This window comes from Homalodisca vitripennis, chromosome 1 (assembly GCF_021130785.1).
Source record: "Homalodisca vitripennis isolate AUS2020 chromosome 1, UT_GWSS_2.1, whole genome shotgun sequence".
NCBI lineage: Eukaryota > Metazoa > Arthropoda > Insecta > Hemiptera > Cicadellidae > Homalodisca > Homalodisca vitripennis.
Window position 1 is genome coordinate 161,453,299 of NC_060207.1, and position 22,917 is coordinate 161,476,215.

At 36.1% G+C, this 22,917-nt stretch overlaps 1 protein-coding gene across 3 annotated transcripts in view; it reads left to right on the plus strand.

The window, feature by feature from the left end:
* The window catches only part of LOC124375224 (protein tincar), a 450,528-nt gene that overhangs the window by 415,053 nt on the left and 12,558 nt on the right, over nt 1-22,917 (plus strand). For all 3 annotated transcript variants that reach the window (XM_046833357.1, XM_046833358.1, XM_046833359.1), the window contains exons 9-11: nt 11,197-11,393; nt 17,031-17,375; nt 22,170-22,376. In XM_046833357.1, coding sequence (XP_046689313.1) covers nt 11,204-11,393; nt 17,031-17,375; nt 22,170-22,376 — 742 coding nt within the window. In that variant the 5' untranslated portion in view covers nt 11,197-11,203. The remainder of the gene's footprint in view (nt 1-11,196; nt 11,394-17,030; nt 17,376-22,169; nt 22,377-22,917) is intronic.

Sequence of the window (22,917 nt, forward strand, 5' to 3'; positions counted from 1 at the left end):
TTTCAACAAACAACAAATATTGATTATTAGTTTTCAGTTTAGTTAGTTAGATTTTTTTGCAACTACCACTTTGCTTAAGGATGTACAATCGATTTTAGATAGTTTTTCAATTTCATATTCATAGCCTAAACATGTAACTTCTCTGTTGGCGGAGCAAATAGATAAAACTCGAACTATAATGAGGAGTTATTGACATTTAAAGTAGTGATTTTGAAAAATTTTGTAACCAGGCCTATTAAAATATGACTGATGATGAAATAAATAAATTTTTACAGGTTGTATTTAAGTATTATTCTTTTAGTAAAAACATGATTTGTAATCAAATATGGCGGCAATACATATATTAAATACAATTATTATTTTCATAATCACATAGTTTTATATATAAAAATAACATGTAATTTGCCTTTAATCACATTTCATATACAGGACGTGCCAAATTCATATAGTATATTACTTCCATGTTGTTATGATATTCTTACCTCTAGCCGTGTTCCTACGAACTCGATTGAAATGAAATGAAAATAGTCTTTATATATGAGGCGAACTTAGGATTGTATAGCCCTCTCCTCTACCAAACCGCCAATTAACTTCTATTTTAAGATTATTACTATCAGTGTACAAGTATTCCCTAAAATTATTTTAAAAATTCTAATTTTCCTGTTGTTAGTGAAGGTATTTAAAAAAGTTATGACAAAATTTTTAAAAATTAAAACAACAGAAATTTGTTGAAGTTCGATTAACCTTTAAACCTTTAAACTTTTGTATGCACTAAACCACATCTACCTGTACTTCTTCAACGTTTACAGCATTACCTGCCACCAGATTTAACGCTAGTACAATTTCATAAAAGAGGTAAGTTGAGTCTTTCGCCATCAATAGTGCAGGCGACACGTGTTCTGTAGGATGGAATTTAATCCTCGAAACTGTGTGTGTGTGTGTGTGTGTGTGTGTGTGTGTGTGTGTGTGTGTGTGTGTGTGTGTGTGTTATTTTTGCAAAATATAACGATGTCAGGAGTTCTGGTATCATTTCGTAAAATTTTTGGATTTTCAAGACTAGTCACATTTTATTCTAATATAACTGTTCAATTAATTGATACATACCACTTATTTCATACTCGTTCATGACTTGACAGCTGATGCCTTATTAAAAGTAATAAAGCAAATACGCCGGCTAAAGAGTCGAGTAAAAGTATAAGACAGATGTTCGGATTCAATAAACGCTAAGCCAATGATGACAGCAGCAGACTGGAACTAATGCCTCCAACTCTTATTGAAATTCCCCAGAGTCAATCAAGTGAACACTAATACTTCTTACTACCCGGTAAGCCCTACTGCGTAATTTTCATTACAGTGAAGCGCAGTAGGAAATACTTTACTCCAAACTTCGTTATTAGGCTACTGTCAGTTCTTATCTGTGCTGTTTTCCCTCGTCTATTTCCACCCTGGCCGTTTTAGCATATGTTTCTTTGGCACTTACAATTCATTACTAGTCTAATGATTTACATAATGCAATAATGTACTCAACAGTACATAAACATAAAGTTATTTTTACTCGGTTTCTTATTTTAAATACAAACTTTTGAACGAAATTAAAATGTCTACCACAAATGTTCAAAAGGTTATCGCGTGGGCTAAGACTTTTTCATGTGTTTAGGTAAATTATTTAATGTAATAACAGGCTATTGTTAATAGTAGCATAAATATATACCTTTTTAAAAATTTAATATTTTTTAGAATTTAAGGTAATTCGAAAGTATGAACCGTTTAATACTCTGTAATGCAATAAGATAGAACATTAAAAATCTTAGTTTTAAAATAGAATAATAAAACATTGCTCGCAGTATACAATTTACTGTTCCCTATTCCGAAAATAATCCAACAGTCAAAATCAATTGAAAACTAGTCTCAAACGCCTTCCGGTGTCTAATGCAGTTGATGAAATCATGATGAGCCGCTGGGATATCTTAAAATGCTGTATCTAAAGTCAACGCGATCGTGTTTGAGAGAATAATTTATCTTAATGAATTATCTGAAGGTGAGTTAAGTTTTACTGTGCCAGGAGTACCTTCTTAACTCAATAAAAGTCATGACAGTCGCGTTCTAATATATTGTGATCAAGATGCAATTAAGAGATTATTATTATTACTCAAAGTACTACCTCTCCTGTTTATCACATTCTGTTCATAGAGAGCCGAAGTGGAGAAATTATGACTGAACTATCTGTGTTCTTAAGAGAGTAGCTTATTACGAACATATTGAAATATTCAAATAAAAATTAATGGTAATTTTAAACTTCTTGATGATGCAAAAATTGTGAAAGACATGAACATATTTACTTTATTACAAATGGTTGTAACAGTCCAAAAAAACACCAATTTCAAAAGATAAAAATTAATTTTAAATATTGAAAACTATTAGTTGTATCTGCTGGATGTTTAATTCAATTACAAAAATTTTGTATTGCAAATAATTTCTTCTAACATATTATACTGACCACTTTCGTAGCATGCGGTCTCTATTACAGACCTCATAAGGTTCACAACAGACATAATGTTATACGAAATTAAATACAATCTGCGTACCAAGAGAATACAACTGATGTTTTCTTAACTATATCCTGAAATAAACCGATGGTGCCATAAAATGTTTATAAAATGAATTTCACGAACCCGAAGTTGTTCGTAAGCAAGTCACGTATAGGTACCTAGCTGTCTCGAAGCACCGGCAATATAACAGTGATTGACAGAGTCGGAGACGTTATTTCTTCTGGATCGAGAAAATAGACAATTCGTTATACAAATACATTTATTTTCTAAATTATAAAAAGTTACCATATTTCAGTTCAGTTATGATAGTGGGAGCGCCTGCAGTAATTTAGTTGTAAATGTGCAGTACTGAACTGTCGTGAATTGCCTAACCTATTAATTTAAGGGGCTTAATTGTTTAGAGATTATAAAAACTATATAATGTCCAAACGGTCAAATCCTGGGTTCCGATGTAAAAATGCCATGTCAAGCCATTAAAAGGAAACATACAACGATTGATTGAATTGAAATAATAATCTAATTTTAGATGTAAGCTTAGTTAAAAACCAAATTTTGACACTGCGAACAGATTGTTAAGTCTGTGATCGTCACACATTTAGTAATGCCTTTTAATTCCAATTAAAATTAATTGTGCATTATTACTTTAATACGTGGTTTCAATGTATGTTACAGAACTACAAATTTTATTGCGTTTAACAAGAAGTATTTTTAATAGAATACTACATTTTAATATTCCTTTAATATTCATTAAATATAGTTGAAATGTATTTTAGTTTGTCAATTTTCAAAGAATAATAAGATATTCATACAATAGCCATCTTTAAATGCTACAAAATATAATACTAGGTTTAGAAAATTATAACCCGTGCCCATCCTTCAGGTCTCAAAAACCTTAAAGCACGCCTTAAGTTTAAGCATGCACAACATTTTGTACTTAATTATTTTAATGAGTTAATCAACATGCAGTAATAAATTTATAATTTTTTATATGTTTAAATTCTATGCTTTGAGAAATCTTTCCACCTGAATAAGAGGATCAATTCCATTCTCGAAACGTAGTCGACGTAGCTAGACTTTACAATTCTTCAGTTAAGATTATTATTGACGATGGATAACCTGAAAGGACAAGAGGTTTTCGGACATTGGCCATGAGGATAAATTACAGAAATAGAATACTACGTTTCGAGAATGGAATATATATAATTAAAATAAGGCTATTGCCACTTATACAATTTAATGTAAATAAAAGTCGTTTGACAGGTATTTGGTCATCCGATCATATATATATATATATATATATATATATATATATATATATATATATATATATATTTAGCTGTATATTTAATTCTGTACATACAATCAAAGTATTAGTCTATACGGGTAGGCTATTGTATTCACGGACTCTAAACTGGACATTAGATTTTGTCTAAATATTACCAGCGAGGCTCGTTACGTAATGTTTATTTTATCCGTAATGGTATAATCAATATCCCCTCCCCCTCCAACCCCAAGTACTCGTACTTAGATTGTTTACGTGTAGAGAGGCACGAGATTAGCGCACGGAAACGTTCCTTGAAGTTCCCCTCCCCACTGCAGCACCCACCCCTCCACTCTTCTATCTTATCTTTGAGTCCAATTACTTGTTCTCTTAGTCGATCGTTTAATTTATACATCGTGGTATATCAGATTTTGTTTTAAAGCACCGGCTGTTCTGGCAGCCATTTTGATTTTAAACCCATATGAACAACGTTACTTATATTCCTTATTTTTTGCCATAGACTCGTGGGAGATGAGAATAATGTTAATCCAATAGCTTTTTAGTTTGTTCGATATTTTATGTATTATAAAAGAGAAAAAAACTGTTGTACTTATTGTATAAATATTCAATAAGTACAAGTAATTTATACACTCTTTTTTTTTTAAAAAAAAAGTACCAAAGATTATTTGGATGCGTATTAATGTTATCGGTAATATGAGATATATTGATATAACACTACAAAAAATAATAAAGTTTATAAGTTTAAAAAATATAAGTTTAACATTGTTCTTTTTTTTTGGGGGGGGGGGGGGTAAAACTCAAGGTCACTGCTGGCTTTATGTACGAGATATGTTAAGAAAGATTGAATAGTATTAATATAAGTAAAGAGAATGCCATTATTTAAACATAAAATACTAGTTTCAGGGGTAACCGAAAAACAAACATTCCGGTCCACGTTATCGGGTTCTTAGATATAGTTGTTCGGATAATGCGGTCTAATGGGAACAAAAGACTATTGTTTCCATTCATTATAACCAACCTCAACTCAAATTGGTAGGTACAGGCTTCATGATGATTATATGCATGTAATTATACATATCACAGGAACAATCCAATGCTGTTAGACTTTCGTATATTCCTAGCCTGACATTTTCGAATTTAGTGGCCAAAATTCAACTCATGTTACGGTTATACTCGTATATACTTCTAAACAACAACAGTAAAGATGAAATGTTTATACATTTTCTGCAGTTAGTATTATATAATGAACGTTAGTACAACTGCAAATCAAATTGTTCTAGGCCGTCCAGCTAAAAGTAGACAAAATATTGGAAGCGTCTCCACACACTCGCACACGTACTCACGTTAAGTTACTGTCAATGCCATGGAACTTATCCAGTGTTAATAAAGTACATCATAACTAAAATAGTTAGTATAAGAATAATTCGTTTTCAACTTACTTAAATTAATAAAATGTTAATTAGCCTGTCGGTCGTTAGTATTATAGCTACATTGATTTAAATTATATGTCTTATTGGTTGATCCTTTCACACCATTTCTCAGTTTTCTACAATTAGGGCTAACTGATACCTTCAGTTATGTTGTCGGGGCGTGTTGCAGAGGTGTTCAAACAGCAAAGTTTAATTAAGTAACACCCTATCCATTACATCTACGTTAATTCATTGCACTTGTTTGTACCTTTCGTCTTTATTAGATGTTATAAGATAACTGTGAGTATTTTCACACACGATTGTTTTTTCAATTTTGCATTCATATTTCGCAGTTTATAATCTCCTTTCAAATTCACATTGTCGTAAGCCAGTCTAGCGTCATGTCCTGCGATACCTCACTGCCACTCTCTATAACGATAAAAAGAAAATAGAAGTCTGACCGGAACAATTGTTCACAGCGCAGTCTGAAGTACAGGCCTAGTACTACAGTAGATAGGATCTATTGGTCCGGCACTAGTTTAGTGAGACATCTAAGGTTGTATTGTGTTTTATTACATAACAAGCTAGCCAGTAATTAAATTGTGTACTGTTTTTATAGGAAAATATTGTTAGATTTGCAGACCATTGTTCTGATACATTGCCTAACGTAAAGGAGAGTTGCGTTTGTTGTTTACAACTCATGCGCTGCTACAAATTGTCCACGCGCAATGCACAACATGATCACACATTCATACCTGTTGCTACTCAGTCACAAATTGCTCGTGTGTCGTGCAGTTTCGCGCCACTTTTTGCTTTTTTTCTCTAATTGTAAAGAACTAGGTAAAAACACATTGGTATTTTCCCCAAATCTCAGTCATGATATTTTCTATGAACTTGAGAGGTTGGAAGATTTTCATTTCTGTCTGTATATCAGCGCGATATTTCAAGAATAAACTGACCTATAAATTTAAAACTTTGCACGAAGCTTCATTTCTAGTTAGGTAACATCGAGTTCGATGATAGCGTATGTCGATTTAATACGTTACTCTATGCGTATGTCATTCCAACTCAGCTGAGGGTTATTGAACATTCATACATTGGGATCTTATGTGTAACCATGATAACAACGATAAAATCGCAGAATAAATACATTTTTAAACTAGCTGAGTATAATTATATGAGATTTTCACATTCGTCGCAGGAACACAAAAGCTTAACTACTCGCTCCTGGTAACTCGAGAAAGATTTCATGTTTAGACTTTAAAGTTGATGAAACTTCATTTGTACATTGTCAAGAATGAGTTATATGATTCGTTCATGGGAATCTACTGAGCATCATTGAATTAGGCTGTCACAATTTCTCTGACCGATAGAGTTCTTTGGATAAGAAGAAAACAAATCCCTGAATCAGACAGTGAATGGAGTTCAGGCCAACTAGTGTACTATGGGAGATCTGAATTGAAACAAAGTGATCACAGACCAGTAATTGCTATTATTGATGTTGACGTATTTCAAGTAAACGAATCACGGCGAAATTTTTTGTTCAAGGAAGTAATTCAAGATCTTGGACCACCTGATGCGACTATTATTATTCATGTTGATAGCACACAGCCAAAAATGATGATGACTCATCAATATTTGATGACAACTTCATGATGGTTTTGATGACTTCTGGGTCATTAATTTTCCTTTCTGTATGATTCCTTGTCTGTTCATCTGTCTTTCTGCAGGACATCTCAAGATGAAATGCACTGTAGTCTTGAAATGCTGTATGACACCTAAGCGAAGACTGGTACGCGACACGTAGTGTGTCGTATCCATATCTTGTAATTAAGATTAAGAGCCGCCTTTGCTGGCAGCCATCTTTAATTTAGCCCCATATGAAACTAAACTCGTGTATCTAAAGGTGCAATTGGAACTACACAATGATAGCTATTTATTGCACGGAGTGTACTCTGGAGTTTGCTTATTATATGCAGCCAGGTGACCATCTAAAGGTGCAATTGGAACTACACAATGATAGCTATTTATTGCACGGAGTGTACTCTGGAGTTTGCTTATTATATGCAGCCAGGTGACCATCTAAAGGTGCAATTGGAACTACACAATGATAGCTATTTATTGCACGGAGTGTACTCTGGAGTTTGCTTATTATATGCAGCCAGGTGACCATCTAAAGGTGCAATTGGACCTACACAATGATAGCTATTTATTGCACGGAGTGTACTCTGGAGTTTGCTTATTATATGCAGCCAGGTGACCATCTAAAGGTGCAATTGGAACTACACAATGATAGCTATTTATTGCACGGAGTGTACTCTGGAGTTTGCTTATTATATGCAGCCAGGTGACCATATCCCTACTTGTACGTCTAGGGTCAAGCCCTCAGGTCAGGCCAGCAGAGCCGGTCAGGGGCGTGTCTTACTGGGTCGGGCGCGTGGCTGCAAATCGACCGGCAACAGATGGGAAGCGGTCTGGCGGCAGCGGCACACGACGCTCCGGGGGGTCTCCGCTATAATCCCCCAACATCTTTCACGTCCACCCTCAAGCATGGCCCGCCATACAGGAGCTGAGTGACTGGTCAACACGTATTGTACACGGTCCATCGACGCCTTGCCGATCGGTCTGGACAAGAAAAGCTACAACCGTAACATGGGATGAATGTTGGCCACCAAATCCGAAAATATGTCAGAATAGGAACATACAAGAACCTAACACGCATTGTAATGTTCACGTGGCACGAATAATCACATGCACATAATCGTCATGAACCGTGTACCTACCACTTTGTGCTTGAGGTTGGTTATAATTAATGGAAACAATAGTCTTTTGTTTTCCATTAGACTGAACTGTCAACACATATCTTGGAACCCGATAACGTGGACCTAAATTTGTGGTTGTTCGGTTACCCCTGAAACTAAGACATATAGTGTTTTTGTTTAAATAATTACATTTTGTTCCCTTATATTAACAGTATACAATATTTTTAACATACCTACTTAGTTTTGTCATCCATAAGCAACTTACAGCATAGTGTTAGTTTTGTCCCGAATGGGACATTTAATTTTTTCTTAACATTTAATATTACATTCTTAAATAAATTCGCATATGAAACTGTTTATTGCCCTGGGTTTTTTGTACCTTTGGTATAATTTCAAAAATAAAGCAAAATCAAAACTGATTTCAGGATCAGCGTAGCGTGCCGCTCTCCGTGCTCGAAAGGCAAGTCAGTCAGAGATAAGGGCGGAAGACAGGTGATTGCTCAAAGGGCTGTTAAAAGCGAAGGGTGGGAGATTTTACATCATCTTTCCCTTTCCCTTGTAAACAGGGTTAAAACCATTATGCGTGATGTGGGAGGTTTCGATAAAAATGTATTCACACACTGATAGCACGTTTTATGTTTCAGAAAGGCGGTAATTTGTATACAAAACTGACATTTTATGTTATACCAATTTGAGCTCAGTTTAAATTTTATTAAATACAAAAACGAAATAGTAAAAATATTAAAACTTCTTGCTGAAACCCTCATTTAATAGTTATAAGTTACAGTTAGGCCTAAGTGTTGGGTTCTTAACTACTCGTATTTTATATTATTGAATCATTAATGCATTTTGTAAAACTCTTTGTGTTATATGTGTCTTCTTAGCAAGAAGGATACGTTAGAAGCAAAAGTCCTTGGTAGAAGAACAGATTTCAACGACCTGTGTATTTAATGAATAGAGAAGCTTATTTATTGTTGCAGTTACTTTATTTGGAGTTTTGAAATTATTTAAAGTAATAAAGTCTATAATTTTATTATATCAGGTATGTTAATGTATGAATTTTATAAGCCTCTAATTCTGATTATTGTGCCGATATAAAGTAAAATAACTCGAATAGATTCGTCTCTAATCGTGTTTGTGTAATTATCTAATATTTTATTTATTCATTCACCTGAGGTGTTGGTTATCTGTCTATTTATGGTTTTCTGACCATACATGTAAAATATGTTCGCACCAAATTCAGTCCATCACATGGGGTAACATGTGCTGTATATTATGTGAATACACTAGTGAATATACTAGCTTTAAAACATAATATATAAAACTCAATATGTCATATGTTCATGTTCCACCATGGTTAAATAACTAATAATGTGTGTTGGCCATAAAGGTTCCACCACACATTGAAGAGAAGGCATAAAATGGAAAATTTATTTCGAATTAGAGATTACTACACTAGTAGACTATTTGGCTGTAATTACTGAAATTCTTCCACTTCCGCTTAAATTATGTATTGCTCCATAAAAGCATAAGAGATCACCCAACACGGCCTTGATGCGTTCCTGATCCATCATTCCCGTTGTCGTTCCTTCCATCCATCACACAAGGGTTACTATAGGGAGCACTCTCTTTCTTCATGTGTTGGTTGACATTCCCCGCCGTGGCGCCGTTCCCTATAATGGGTCTTGCCAAATACAAAATATTCATCTTGACATTGATCGAATATCATACGTAGACCTTAGCAATCCATGTTTTGAAGTGTCACTTCGCGGAAAAAAATTATCTTTGGGCTGCACAATACAGTAAATTGATCAGAACACCTCACAAAGAGGTCTTGCTTTTCTCATATTTCATTTGGAACCTTTCGGATTTATAGCTACAATTTAATGTACGCCAGATTTGTTATCAATAAATGTTGGGGAAATATTTGAGAAGTAAAAAGTAGTTCTTACCTCTGTATACCTTAACTGTAAATAAGAAAAAATGTATTACTTCTCAAATTTCTCAGAGGTCAATATTGTATTCTGTTATATGTCTAGCTAGAGTGAGTGTACTTCGTCTCAGTTCAGTCATATATTTTATTTAAGCAATAATTTGATTTTAGAGCGTGTAATAAATTTTAGATGATGGTGATTTTTAAAAATATTTTATTAAAAAAAACTAGCCTGTTGATATAGTGTCTAATTTAAAGATGAACGATGAAAATTAAATTTTGTGACACATACAATCTTTTTTGGAATAAAATTATATTGGAATACCGGATCCCAACAGAATGTTTAAATACTTTTTATCGTTAGGATATATAGTAGCTTAAAGTGGTATAATGTGATTAGAGATATTCTTATTGGCCAATCTTCGACATATGATTTTTTGAAAACTAAATACCGTAAAAAATATCTGGAATTAAGACTTTTTAACTCATCTTCCTTGCAGGACCATTTTGTAATATGAAATATTGGCCAATATGCAATATTGTATGGTTTTTTATATGATGAAAACCGTACCCTACTAAAGTTTGTGTTTGTTGAAATGAGTAGCTTGCTATAATTTTCCGTTGCCTTCATGACAAGATAAGAATGCTTCATCATTGTCCAACAGGCTACAAAAAAGACGTGAATAATTACAGTTGTAAATTATTATACACGAGTATAATTCATACATTCATACAAATCTTTTAGGAAAATGGCACATGCTCTTAGGATATCTTTTCATTAGATCTAACAGGAATGTAGGACCAATTCAACAGTTCCGTTTCGTCGAGCGATTTTCGGACAGATTGTATGGTACTGGTTTTATCTTGTCAAAGGAATGTCGTAAGGGAAATCGAAGTAGCGGATCTACAAGGCACAAGTGGCCGAGACCTAGCAGTTGTCCACTTCCCATACATACCCCGTCCACTGCACTCGGTACAGTCGTCCGTAGGTGTAACAGGTGTGTGTGTGGAAGTAAACAGTGATTGTGCTAACAGGCGGCAGGTGGCGCCGTGTCAAACCTCGGGCCGGGGGCTAGGCAGATGTCCGGCCCCGGAATCTCGGAGCACACCTGCCGAGGCCGCCGCGCCGAGCACCTGGCCCCCTTCCAAATCTGTGCTCCTGCAGCCACCGGCCAGACCCGGACCCCGGAGCCAGTCTACAGCGACTCGCGGTATGTGACGGAGTGATGTCCTCACTAGTGACTGCGGCCCTGTGTTACAGACGCACCATGAACGGCGGGCTGGTCGCGGACCGAGAACCCCGCAAGGTGACCGTGGTACCTCCTAGCCCCAGGCCGGCTCCCGGCAAACGATCGTGCTGCCACGCGCACCTCAACAGTCTCTGGAGCGTCTGGTACGGACTCAGTGCTGTCGGACTACAAGCCTACATCGCCTTCCAGTCGGGCCTTCGGTTTCTCGGTGAGTACCATCCACTTTCATAGTTTGATTAATAGTTAGGATTAAACTTGTTTTTCTCATGTATGACAAAGCACTTGCACTGTCACTACTGTCTGAAAGAAAAATAACAAATTAATTATGTTCTGGAGAGCACAAACGATGCATTTTTTAGATATCAGTCTAAAACGAAGCAAGCCTCGGTATTGCTGTGTAACTCCAGTTTATTACATATATTCTCTATGCATAGATAGTTATATTTAATTAAATTTCTCTATAAACGATGAGGACGAACAGTACCCAATATTCTATTCTTATCAATTATTGTAATTATTGTCGATAAAATTCTATGTTTATGGTTTTTCATTTCAAGGTTTTTTTATCGATTTTTTTGGTAATTTTTAAGCGGTAGTTCAAAGTTGAGTTGTTTTTTTTTAATTTTTGGTCACAGTCCTTACTGTGTCCAATTACTGTAAAATAACATATAGCTGTATACTACACATAAAGACACCTTGCCTGAAGACGAAAAATAGACTTTTTGTGACCAATCCACGAGAAACTATACGCATTTGAGGAACGTTAATCTTTAGAGAATTGCACTTAATCATGTAATGTCAAACACCAAAATAAAAAGTACGCTAGTCATTTTGGCCAGTTTTTTTTATAACGGCTGAAAGAAAATCTGATGAAGATAAGTATACGATTTGTTATAGTGTTTAGGTATGTGAATTAATAACTTAAAAGAATTTACATGTTTTAAAATTTGTGATATGGCTATCACATATCCTAAGATGAAAATGCGCCAACACCTTGCTTGTTGTAAAAAAAAATAATATCGTCATCTGACTTTTCCATTAACCTAAATTCAAAATGTTCCAAATTACTTTTCTATGGGGCTACAAATTATGTTCGTTGAACTATTAAAAGATTTTGTATATTTTCCTAAGCTTTGAATGTATGATTAAAAATAATCAATCGAAAACAGATTACGTTTTTCTTATACATCGTCCTTAAAAATATATTTATATATTTTTTAATTACATTTATGATGCCATAAACCCCCGTTTAAGCTCCTCACGTCATTATTGTACTTTCTTATGTCGGATTGGATATATTTTCATTTTGTAGGCAACAAAGTCGAATATCCAAGGTATTCTCACATTCCTTCCGGCCAGTCCCGGTCCAGACAACTTGTCTGATTGTTTATAACCCAAACAAAAGCGGCTGCCAAGTCGAGCGGACCTCACTATGTAAATACGTACTCACACACGCACGCACGCACACCATGCACAATACCGCCAGTTTAATGAACTCCACCATCCCGCGTCTCCCGGCCGGTCCATTAACGACAAAAACAATTGTGTTTACACCGCAGTAATCGGGTTTAGTTGGTGGACAGGGGACGGTGGACTGTGGACAGGGGACTGCAGCTCATATAACGTCAACATGACCCTATCGCACAATGATGGTTAATTCAAACCACCCCCACTCCCAACCGTGCATTTACTGAGGGTGCACTTTTGCTAAACCGACACTGCCATACGCTCGCTGTACACGGAATTTGCACCCAATAACAGTACATTTACTGAGGGTGCACTTTTGCTAAACCGACACTGCCATACGCTCGCTGTACACGGAATTTGCACCCAATAACAGTACATTTACTGAGGATGCACTTTTGCTAAACCGACACTGCCATACGCTCGCTGTACACGGAATTTGCACCCAATAACAGTACATTTACTGAGGGTGCACTTTTGCTAAACCGACACTGCCATACGCTCGCTGTACACGGAATTTGCACCCAATAACAGTACATTTACTGAGGGTGCACTTTTGCTAAACCGACACTACCATACGCTCGCTGTACACGGAATTTGCACCCAATAACAGTACATTTACTGAGGGTGCACTTTTGCTAAACCGACACTGCCATACGCTCGCTGTACACGGAATTTGCACCCAATAACAGTACATTTACTGAGGGTGCACTTTTGCTAAACCGACACTGCCATACGCTCGCTGTACACGGAATTTGCACCCAATAACAGTACATTTACTGAGGGTGCACTTTTGCTAAACCGACACTGCCATACGCTCGCTGTACACGGAATTTGCACCCAATAACAGTACATTTACTGAGGGTGCACTTTTGCTAAACCGACACTGCCATACGCTCGCTGTACACGGAATTTGCACCCAATAACAGTACATTTACTGAGGGTGCACTTTTGCTAAGCCGACACTACCATACGCTCGCTGTACACGGAATTTGCACCCAATAACAGTACATTTACTGAGGGTGCACTTTTGCTAAACCGACACTGCCATACGCTCGCTGTACACGGAATTTGCACCCAATAACAGTACATTTACTGAGGGTGCACTTTTGCTAAACCGACACTGCCATACGCTCGCTGTACACGGAATTTGCACCCAATAACAGTACATTTACTGAGGGTGCACTTTTGCTAAACCGACACTGCCATACGCTCGCTGTACACGGAATTTGCACCCAATAACAGTACATTTACTGAGGGTGCACTTTTGCTAAACCGACACTGCCATACGCTCGCTGTACACGGAATTTGCACCCAATAACAGTACATTTACTGAGGGTGCACTTTTGCTAAACCGACACTGCCATACGCTCGCTGTACACGGAATTTGCACCCAATAACAGTACATTTTTATTTTGACATAAGCGTATTTATATGTTGATATCTATTCTTGTACTGTATGGAATATTAAAACTTGGCAAGAAAATAAGGCAAATCATCTATAAGAATTATAATGTTTTAGTAGGTTGATTGTGGTGACATTTTACTCGGAATGACAAATTAATCTTTTATTTTAATCTAAAATTCCTCCTGATTTGACTCGTTTATAAAACGTAACTAGTCTATAACGAGAATATAATGTTGTATAATCATTAAAAATTTCATCTTTTCTGAAAAAAATATTTCTTGTTTTGAACATTTATATCGAAAAAACCATTGGTTGTCCTAATAAAATATGTGCCCCCTTTTTTACTAAAAAAATAATTTAGAATGTACTTATGTTGAGTGTGTGGAAATCAAACATTATTATCCATTCCAAACTTTGAGTAAATATCCAGATTAGACTTTGCCAAAATATCCTTACTCAAGTAAAACTTTATAGAGCTGCCGCTGATTTAGTTGCGCTCTTGACTGTACGATACCAAATTCTCGTAGATTTATAAAGTAGTTAAATTGATAAAGTAGGTTTTAATCCAATAATATAACGTGTTTCCCACGTCCCCAACGGCTTTTCTTGAGTCAACAATACCTTTTGTCCCCTTACTTCACACTATCTATCCCTCCCCTCAACGACACTAGGAGGGGAGGGTCTCTAAACTTCATTGCTTTGATTAACAATATATCGGGTTGGTTGTGTTTAGGCGGTACCAACTCATAGGTGACAAAGCTAAAATAAGAACACAATTAGAATATCTTGTCTAACACGCACATATTGTTAATTGGGATTACCTAACCGTGTGATTTAACCTAAAAGCTCTAGCCTGCCAAGTTCGAAATGGTATGAATAATTGTAGTCTTAAATTACAAAAATGGTAATAGAGGGAAAATGAGATTCGACGTCAAGTCCCCTCCGAGACGGAGAAGAAAAGCTTAGATCCCTCTCTCATTTTCCTCAGTAAACTAATTTTCTGTGAGATTCCATACCTTGACGATGTTTGCTCTGTTTGGAGGCTAAATTTATTTTAATTTAAGTTTTGCATTAAAAATAATTATATTGTTTTACTTTCAATTCTTTTTATTTTTCAGATATGCTGTTAGTTTATCATAACTAACGACCGTTGTATCAACAAAATTTATAGAAACACGTAAATACATTTGTAATAAAGGATCGTTAATAGGGTACAAGGTTGGACTTATTTCCATATCAGAAGTTTATGTACTGCATATAGATCTTACGTCTTAATTAAGGATGATTAACCTGTCAGGGTAGACAGTATTATAGGATAAACAACATAAAATCAAATATAATTACGAACATTGCGTTTTTGTAACCATCTTCCCATTAAAATAGCAATCACGTTCACTGATGATCAAACTTTATAAGGCTATGTTATGTTGTAAATAATAAAACATTAAAGAAGCTTGGCTTATAGTGTGTATACAGTATGGTAATGTTGGAGAGCTATAAAAGCTAGCTATTTTAGTCCATACAATTAAAAATAATGACGTCATCCGTGTCATCAGAATGTAGCCCAACATTTTCGTTTTAGGTGCCGGTGACGCTAATTGGGGTTTGATTCATTTTTTGTGCAGGACATCAAAAACAAGTCATACGATGGTTGAGTAATGTCTGAATATGTTCGGGACGTTCAAACTCAATTTTTACTTTCACTATTACTCCAAATATTCAAACCTCCAGTTCAGACTCAAAATTATCCGTTTATTAAGATTGCGACAGTACAGTTTCCTAGTCCTTTACAATTATTGCCGCCCATTTTGCAGTGCAGAAATGACGAGAAAGCTAATAAAATTTAACTCTTCGAGAGAACTGTGAGCTTCACTAATTGCGACTAACAAAATGATGGCGTTGTGGGAAATGATAACGCGCGTACCATCACTTGATTCAGAACGCCATCAGGCGCCCAACGATAATGGCGTTATCAATAGTAAACGTGACAAGTTCAATAGTGCGTTGAGATATTCAATATAAACACGTGTAGAAAAACAAGCACAGTAATTGACTACATTTCGCTGTGAGTCTCGATACATATTTCTCATTATACGATATATAACTACTACAAACCCGAAACCAAGAATTCTCTATGTTTCATATTGTATCCCGTCACACTACAAAGCTGGACTTAATCTCTTTCAAGGTTGTTTACGTAAAATGTTAATAAAGCCCGGATCCGGCCTCCGGGGCCTAATTATATCGCCTAAATGTGTAAAGTGGTGGTAATAAGCGTGCCGGATCAGCTGGACTATTTTACATCAAACAAATAAAACACTACATCACGTGATTGTCAGCTAACCAAACAAAACCCTGTATTCTGGAGGAATAGACGATAACAATCATTTCAAATCGTTACCACCATGATGATTGTTTTCCTAATCACGTATCTGATATGTGTGCGTTCCTTTATCGCTCTTACTGGCTTTACACACAATCATTTAGTTTTGTTAGCTCTTTATAAATCAGCATATTTCTTTACTTTATCTAGTAAAATAATACATTTAATTTAGTTATAAAAATATACCTAAATTACTTGATGCCCAGATGTTTTTAATAAAATAAAGTAAATTAATCTATTTTGTTTTCTGGAGGATCAGTATTAACTGCATGGATAGAGTACACAACTTATATCTGTTATCTCTCGTATCCCAGTCCGCATTTTCCACAAACTCAACTTCGTACAGCCTTGCAGGTTTACAATGCAATTAAAATCTTAAAGTTAATTAGTAATAATGTGTCCTCCATTCCCATTTTGACATTTCGTTTTAACACGAGAAAGGACCGGTAGCATTATAATAGTCCAAATTCTTCTTTCGATATATTAAACCCATTGGCATTAGTTGTTAAGTAAAAACATCACCTTCCTTGAAATTTTCCCTCTGTGAAAGTCACATTTACTGCGTTCTCTGACTCTCTCTGCCTTTGCAGACTACCTGGACCTGGCATGGCCTGCCGCCTCCGCCCCCCGCCTGGAACTTCACGCCTATGTCGTCCTCACGGGCACCGCCGTGCTCCTGCTGCCTGTGTTTCTAGCAACTGCTGTCTTCAAGGTAGGCAATCTCGCCAATGACGGTTTCAAGCTTGGACGGAGTATGAGCACTTGCTCCGTGGATCCTCCCAACTCCGTTTCCCTCGGCGGCGGCGGCCCGAGGGGCTTCTGGAGACACTCTGGACCCACAGCGCCCTTACTCCACATCATCGCCGCCTTCTGCCTACTGCTACCTAGGCTACTTATGGAGGCACGCCTCATACAAGCCGGGTTTCTGCCAAAAGGTAAGATAACTTTTAAAATCTAATCGAACCTTGCCCTTAATAAAAATAGTCCTGATGGGCTTTAGAATTATCTAGTGTTCTCAAAATCAAGAAAATAATACATCGCTACATAGATGAACTATAATCCTAAATTTAATATAAAATTCTAGAAACCTTCAATATCTTTCTGTAGCATGACTCATCTTAACACAGACAGCGGCCTAACTCAAACCAACGCGGGTTACCTGACCTAGAGCGAATACAAAAGAGACGGGAGTAAAGAGAGGCGAGTCCTTCCTTCAGTCGCGGCGATCTTTTGAAATTACACTTTTCTCACAGCCCTTTCAAGCCGGTTTGAATCTTTGAGACAAAAGAGGCTGAGTTTCTCAGTGTCATTGTTTCAATACGGAGTCGAGTGTTTGTGGCTCGAGTTTGAGTACTTTTGTAAAAGGTGACGGTTGAACTTGAGTTTGTTTATTTGCCTGGCGGAGTAAAGAGGTGTCAAGAAGTTGCGTTTTGAAGGCGGGGCAGAGAAAATTGATTTAAAATATAAATGATGGAAACCAATAGTGGCAATAAATATGGGTGGGCGAATTTGAGACTGTGTGGGATATTATGGGGACCGACATGCGACCTCTGTGTCGGGCGACATGACATAACTCTGGTGGTAATGGAGGGAGTCACGAACTCGAGAGCATGATTAAGGCTACTATTTAACATGGTGCCTACAACTCAACTATTTATAGAATAGTTCCCCCTCGAATATGTTTTCTATTTAAATACTATTAACTTTTGTACGCTCTAAGCACCGATTACATACTAGTAAATAGTATACCACCTAAATCATTTGCAATCGACACGTCATTTTATTTTCATGACGATACATTCGATCATTTGTAAAAAAATCTTTTGTTCAACCATAACGTAGCAAGCGGCATTAACATTTAAACCCGCCTATAATATTTGCAGGAACCATTTGTTTGCTTTCACGATTCATGCCTTCTAATAACTAATGTTATACTCTTAGTTCAAATATTTATAATGAATAATTTATATTATATTCTTAATGCTAAGAAACTTTCCATAATTTTCTTCTTATAAGACTTTACGCTCAGGATGAGTAAACTTTTTTGGATGTCATAAAATTTCTAACAAAAATATAATTTAATTATTATCCAGGTTCAATTCTCTCTTAAAAATTAAAGTGTAGTTTCTTTTATTTGTATATTTAATAGTTTTCTATACGTTTTAGGAACCACCATTTAGTGTAATAAAATGTAGAACTTATTACTTATTGTTTTGTAGTTATGTGCTATCACAATCATCTTTTCGTACGTATTTTATCATAACGCGACGCGACACACGTTAAATTTTGTCACAGGCGTGTCCAAGAACCCCCTGCCTCCCACCTCCTAGTCATAATCTCCACGTTAGCTCCTCCCCAACCCCCTTTAATATCGCAGAGAACACTTTTATAAGCAGCCAAAAATGATTAATGACCCCATGTTTCTGAGCTCCGTAAATCTGCAGCCTAATGAAAGTGGGATCGGCCACCCTGAATGCCTCTGGTATTGCTGTTTCTTTCTGAGGGAACGAAACAAAAGACCTTTTAATTTGCGTTAGGGTAAGGCCTTAAAAAAGCGGACAAGCAATTGAAAGTTCACCCTCTTGGTGAAAACTCTTTGTATCGACTTTGAGTTTCTCTCTTTTCGCGTTTCCTCTTCAGTAATAAAAAGTGCAGTTTCTTATTTCACCGTATTTTAATGCAACCAATCATTCAAATCTACATTATTTACGAGTATTTTTGTAGATTTCACCTTTACTCAAAATGCATTATTAATATTCTATTTCATGTTTTGGAGGAATTGGTCTCTGAAAAATTCAAGTAGATATCAACAACATACCTCAAATCTAGCCAAGTTCAGAATCCCGGTATAGAAGACGTCATTTGCAGCTGACATTCCAAACCTTATTTCAAGAAATTAATTTGTAAGCACTGCGTGTCTACCAGTTTGTTGATCATAATTTGTCGCTATGATTTTGTTCCTTTCTGTGGAAACCGCTGTATCTCACTGAAATCTCGTGGAATAATTTTGTTGAGAACAAATTTTGTGAACAAATTCCATTAATAATTTTCAAAACGTATCTTACAGAAAGGACTATCAGTTGTTAAAGTCAGAGATGGGACTGTCGGCGTCTACTACACGTGGCGTACTGAGCACACCGCATCTGGAACGTGTTACTCTGAATAGATAAAAAAACATACACAAAGACAGCCGGCGCCGGACTCACTTGTTGAATTCGTTTCCTTTTATTGCTATATCTATTTTCTGAATCATCATCAAACAGAAACTATTTCAATCCTTCCGCTGCGATGAGTTGGTTCTTAGAAGTTGATATGCACGGTTGGTTGTTCTCCAGTCCTCCTTGAATTCCCGGAGATGAAGGAAATCATAAACTTCTGTTACACCCTGATTAAGTGAAACAGCTGTTTTAGGTGGGGTGGCCTGACAGCTGTTACCCTCGGGCAGGTAGAAGAGAACATTATCTGTCCTTGCTCGTTCACTCTTGACTTCGACTTCTTTCAGCACCAAATAAAATTTGTCGTTCACAGCCAAAGGTTGTTTTTGGATTTAGACCAAGGACTGATGAGCAAAGTATGTAGGTCGTTTAGAAAACGTGCTTTGTTACTAAACACAGTGAGAGTGGAGATTGCGGAATGGGAATAAACTAACACGTCTAAGACAAAAGTGAGCAGACCTAGTGACGATAGGTGTATGTGTAGCTAGGTTATTTCAGTGTCTTGTATTATTGTAGAATGTGGCCTATTGTTTTGTCTCACTTCCTTCTCTGACTCAAACTCAGGGTTAGGGTTTATCTTCACTGCGTTCACTGGTTATGTAGTTGGGAAATTTATATTGTTTATGTACTAAATTATGAACTATACATTTCGTCTACAATTTTAAATTGACAATAAACCAAGGTACTATCATATATTTAATAACGTTAAATCCAAATATGAAGGATGTTTTGTCCTTACCGCGAATAATTTATTACTACAACCCATAACGATAGTAACCAAATGTAAAGAAATTACATTTAAATAACAGTTTTACTATATCACCTTCAAGGATTAATTTAAATTAAGCAAAAAATTAAGTAGATCTAAAGAATAAATACACGAATCAGTTGCTCCTCCAGCTGTCACTAAGATCACAAACATCTCTTTAGTGATCGAATACTCCCGTGTTAACACCATTATATGTTCTTTTTAAGAAAATTATTTAGATGTATTTCAATGATTTGTTTACAATGATTTTTGATATGAGAACAAACTTTTTTTCATTTTCTGAAGAGTTTGTGAATGATCGTGAAAACAGTGGATGCTATGACGTTTAACCGAGAGCTTAGCTGTTGCAAAGAGATCGTTGCTGCAGTTTTGCCAGAGAACCTATGCTGAACATCTGTACCAGTAGCGACACTCACTCAGCTAGCCGATACATGCCCTGGCCGGGTGTTGGTTGTGAAGGTGAAACTCAAGCCCCAATCTGTTCTGTGGGTCCGCCCGGGCCCGGCTGTTCGTTTTTCTGGCGTCAGCTGGGCCTGAACCGGCAGCTGCTGCTTGTTATGAAACCTTCTCCCTCGACCGTCTCGTCGCGACAATCTGTTCTTCTTCTTATCTAACATCGAAATGCATTCATTTCTTCCACGCGCACCGATCGCGTATATTATCTTGCTCTCGTTTGCAGCCAGTTCGTTCATATGTGAAGTGTGGCCAACGGGTCTGAGTTGTAGCTGAAACTCGAACTACGTGGTGATTTTGTACACACGTTTGTTAAATTGAAATGAATACAGAATTGATCGAATAAATAGTTACTACAGGGAACTGCGTACTGTACTGTACAGCCAGAAAAAAAGTAAAAAAGTTATTTAAGTTATATTTTAATTGTTAAATATCAATAATTTGTCATAAATTAGAGCTGCTATTTGATGTTTCTAAATTTTATCAATTCCTTTTAATGGAATACAATACATAACAGATTTAAGTTTTGGTTACTTCAGATTTTATTTAATCTAACTTTGGATTATTAAAAGTTGAAAACAACAATACGAAATTGAATGGAAACATAATTTACTTAACAGAAATCCAATTTGGGGAGGTTCCACAGAAGGTTTGCCCAGCAGTTGGGAAATCAAGCTGTCTCACGGCACAACAAGCAATTTCTTAAACAAACAAACTTCCTGGAGCGATTCTAATCCACTCTAGAAGACAGGACCAAACAAGAATTCTATACTCAGTATATACTTTGCTTAATAGGGTTTTAAGTAGAAGAGCTACTGTAGGGAGATTTCTGTTTTGTTTTTGTTTTTTTTTATCTGCTGGTGGTTTGTGTAATTGAATTTGTGTTTTTTATCTACAACAAATCATATTCACTGTTAGATATCTAACATAAAATTAAATTGGACAAGATAGAAAATTGTAACATTTAAAATATCCTCTGCTCATATTTGGCTTAAAATATGTACTTTGACATGATTGTGTCTAGTGTAATTTTAATAATAACTGTTCAAGTATGAAATTCCACAAAACAGCAAATTGGTATCAATCAGAATCTGATACTGCCAATATGCAAACAATATATTTGAAATTACATATTCTCAAAAAGGAAAAGTTTATCATAAATTATTTTATCAAGTTAAACAACAATTTTTTCTTTAACTCAGAAGTCTGCATGAGACTTGAATATCCAGCAATAACAAACTTGAATGAATCATTTGTAACTCTCACCACCAACAAACTTTACACTTTTCCAGACATGATCTGGCGTACAGATCTGGATTTCTTGGTGGCACAACGAGATCGCCTGGTGGTCTTGAGCTTCATGACCTCCTCACCCAATGTGAATATGAGCTTCCTGCCGACCCCTTTACCACAAGACACCAGCTCGGCCTCGCCCACAGACAAGCCGCAGAGTCTGCCTCTCAGTGTTGGTATCCCTGGGCAGGAGCTCTCTATGGATGGTAAGAAGCACTCAGTAAATATAATTCATTTAGAGTCTAACATTTGAAGTTTTACACTATTAGTACAGAAATAAAAAGATTGTAAAAAGCTATAATAAGTTGAGCTCTATTAAAGACTCCTGTTTCAGGCAGTAAAGTGGATTATTGACTACCTATAATAAAGACAGTAAATATCTTATGCAGATCATGTTCCGTTTTCAATTTTCACAAAAATCATAAGTTCATTAGTGCGTTAATTATGTCAATGTAACTAATAGGTCTATGAAGAACTGAACTGCAAATATTCTAGAAGCACAGAATCCCACAGTATCCCTCTTTAAGTCTGATAAATCGACAAAGGTCGATGTTTTCCTGCTACTAACATTTAAGAAATATACTTCTGTTTTCATGTTTGTAAATACAGCAAATCAAACTTTTTAACAGTACTCACCTCTTAATCCACAATTGTAATCGGTCTTGCCTTCAATACGTTATTTTGGAGATTATGCTTTTAATTTTTACACATTTGTTTTTAATAGTATTATTCTTTATGTTTTTTGTC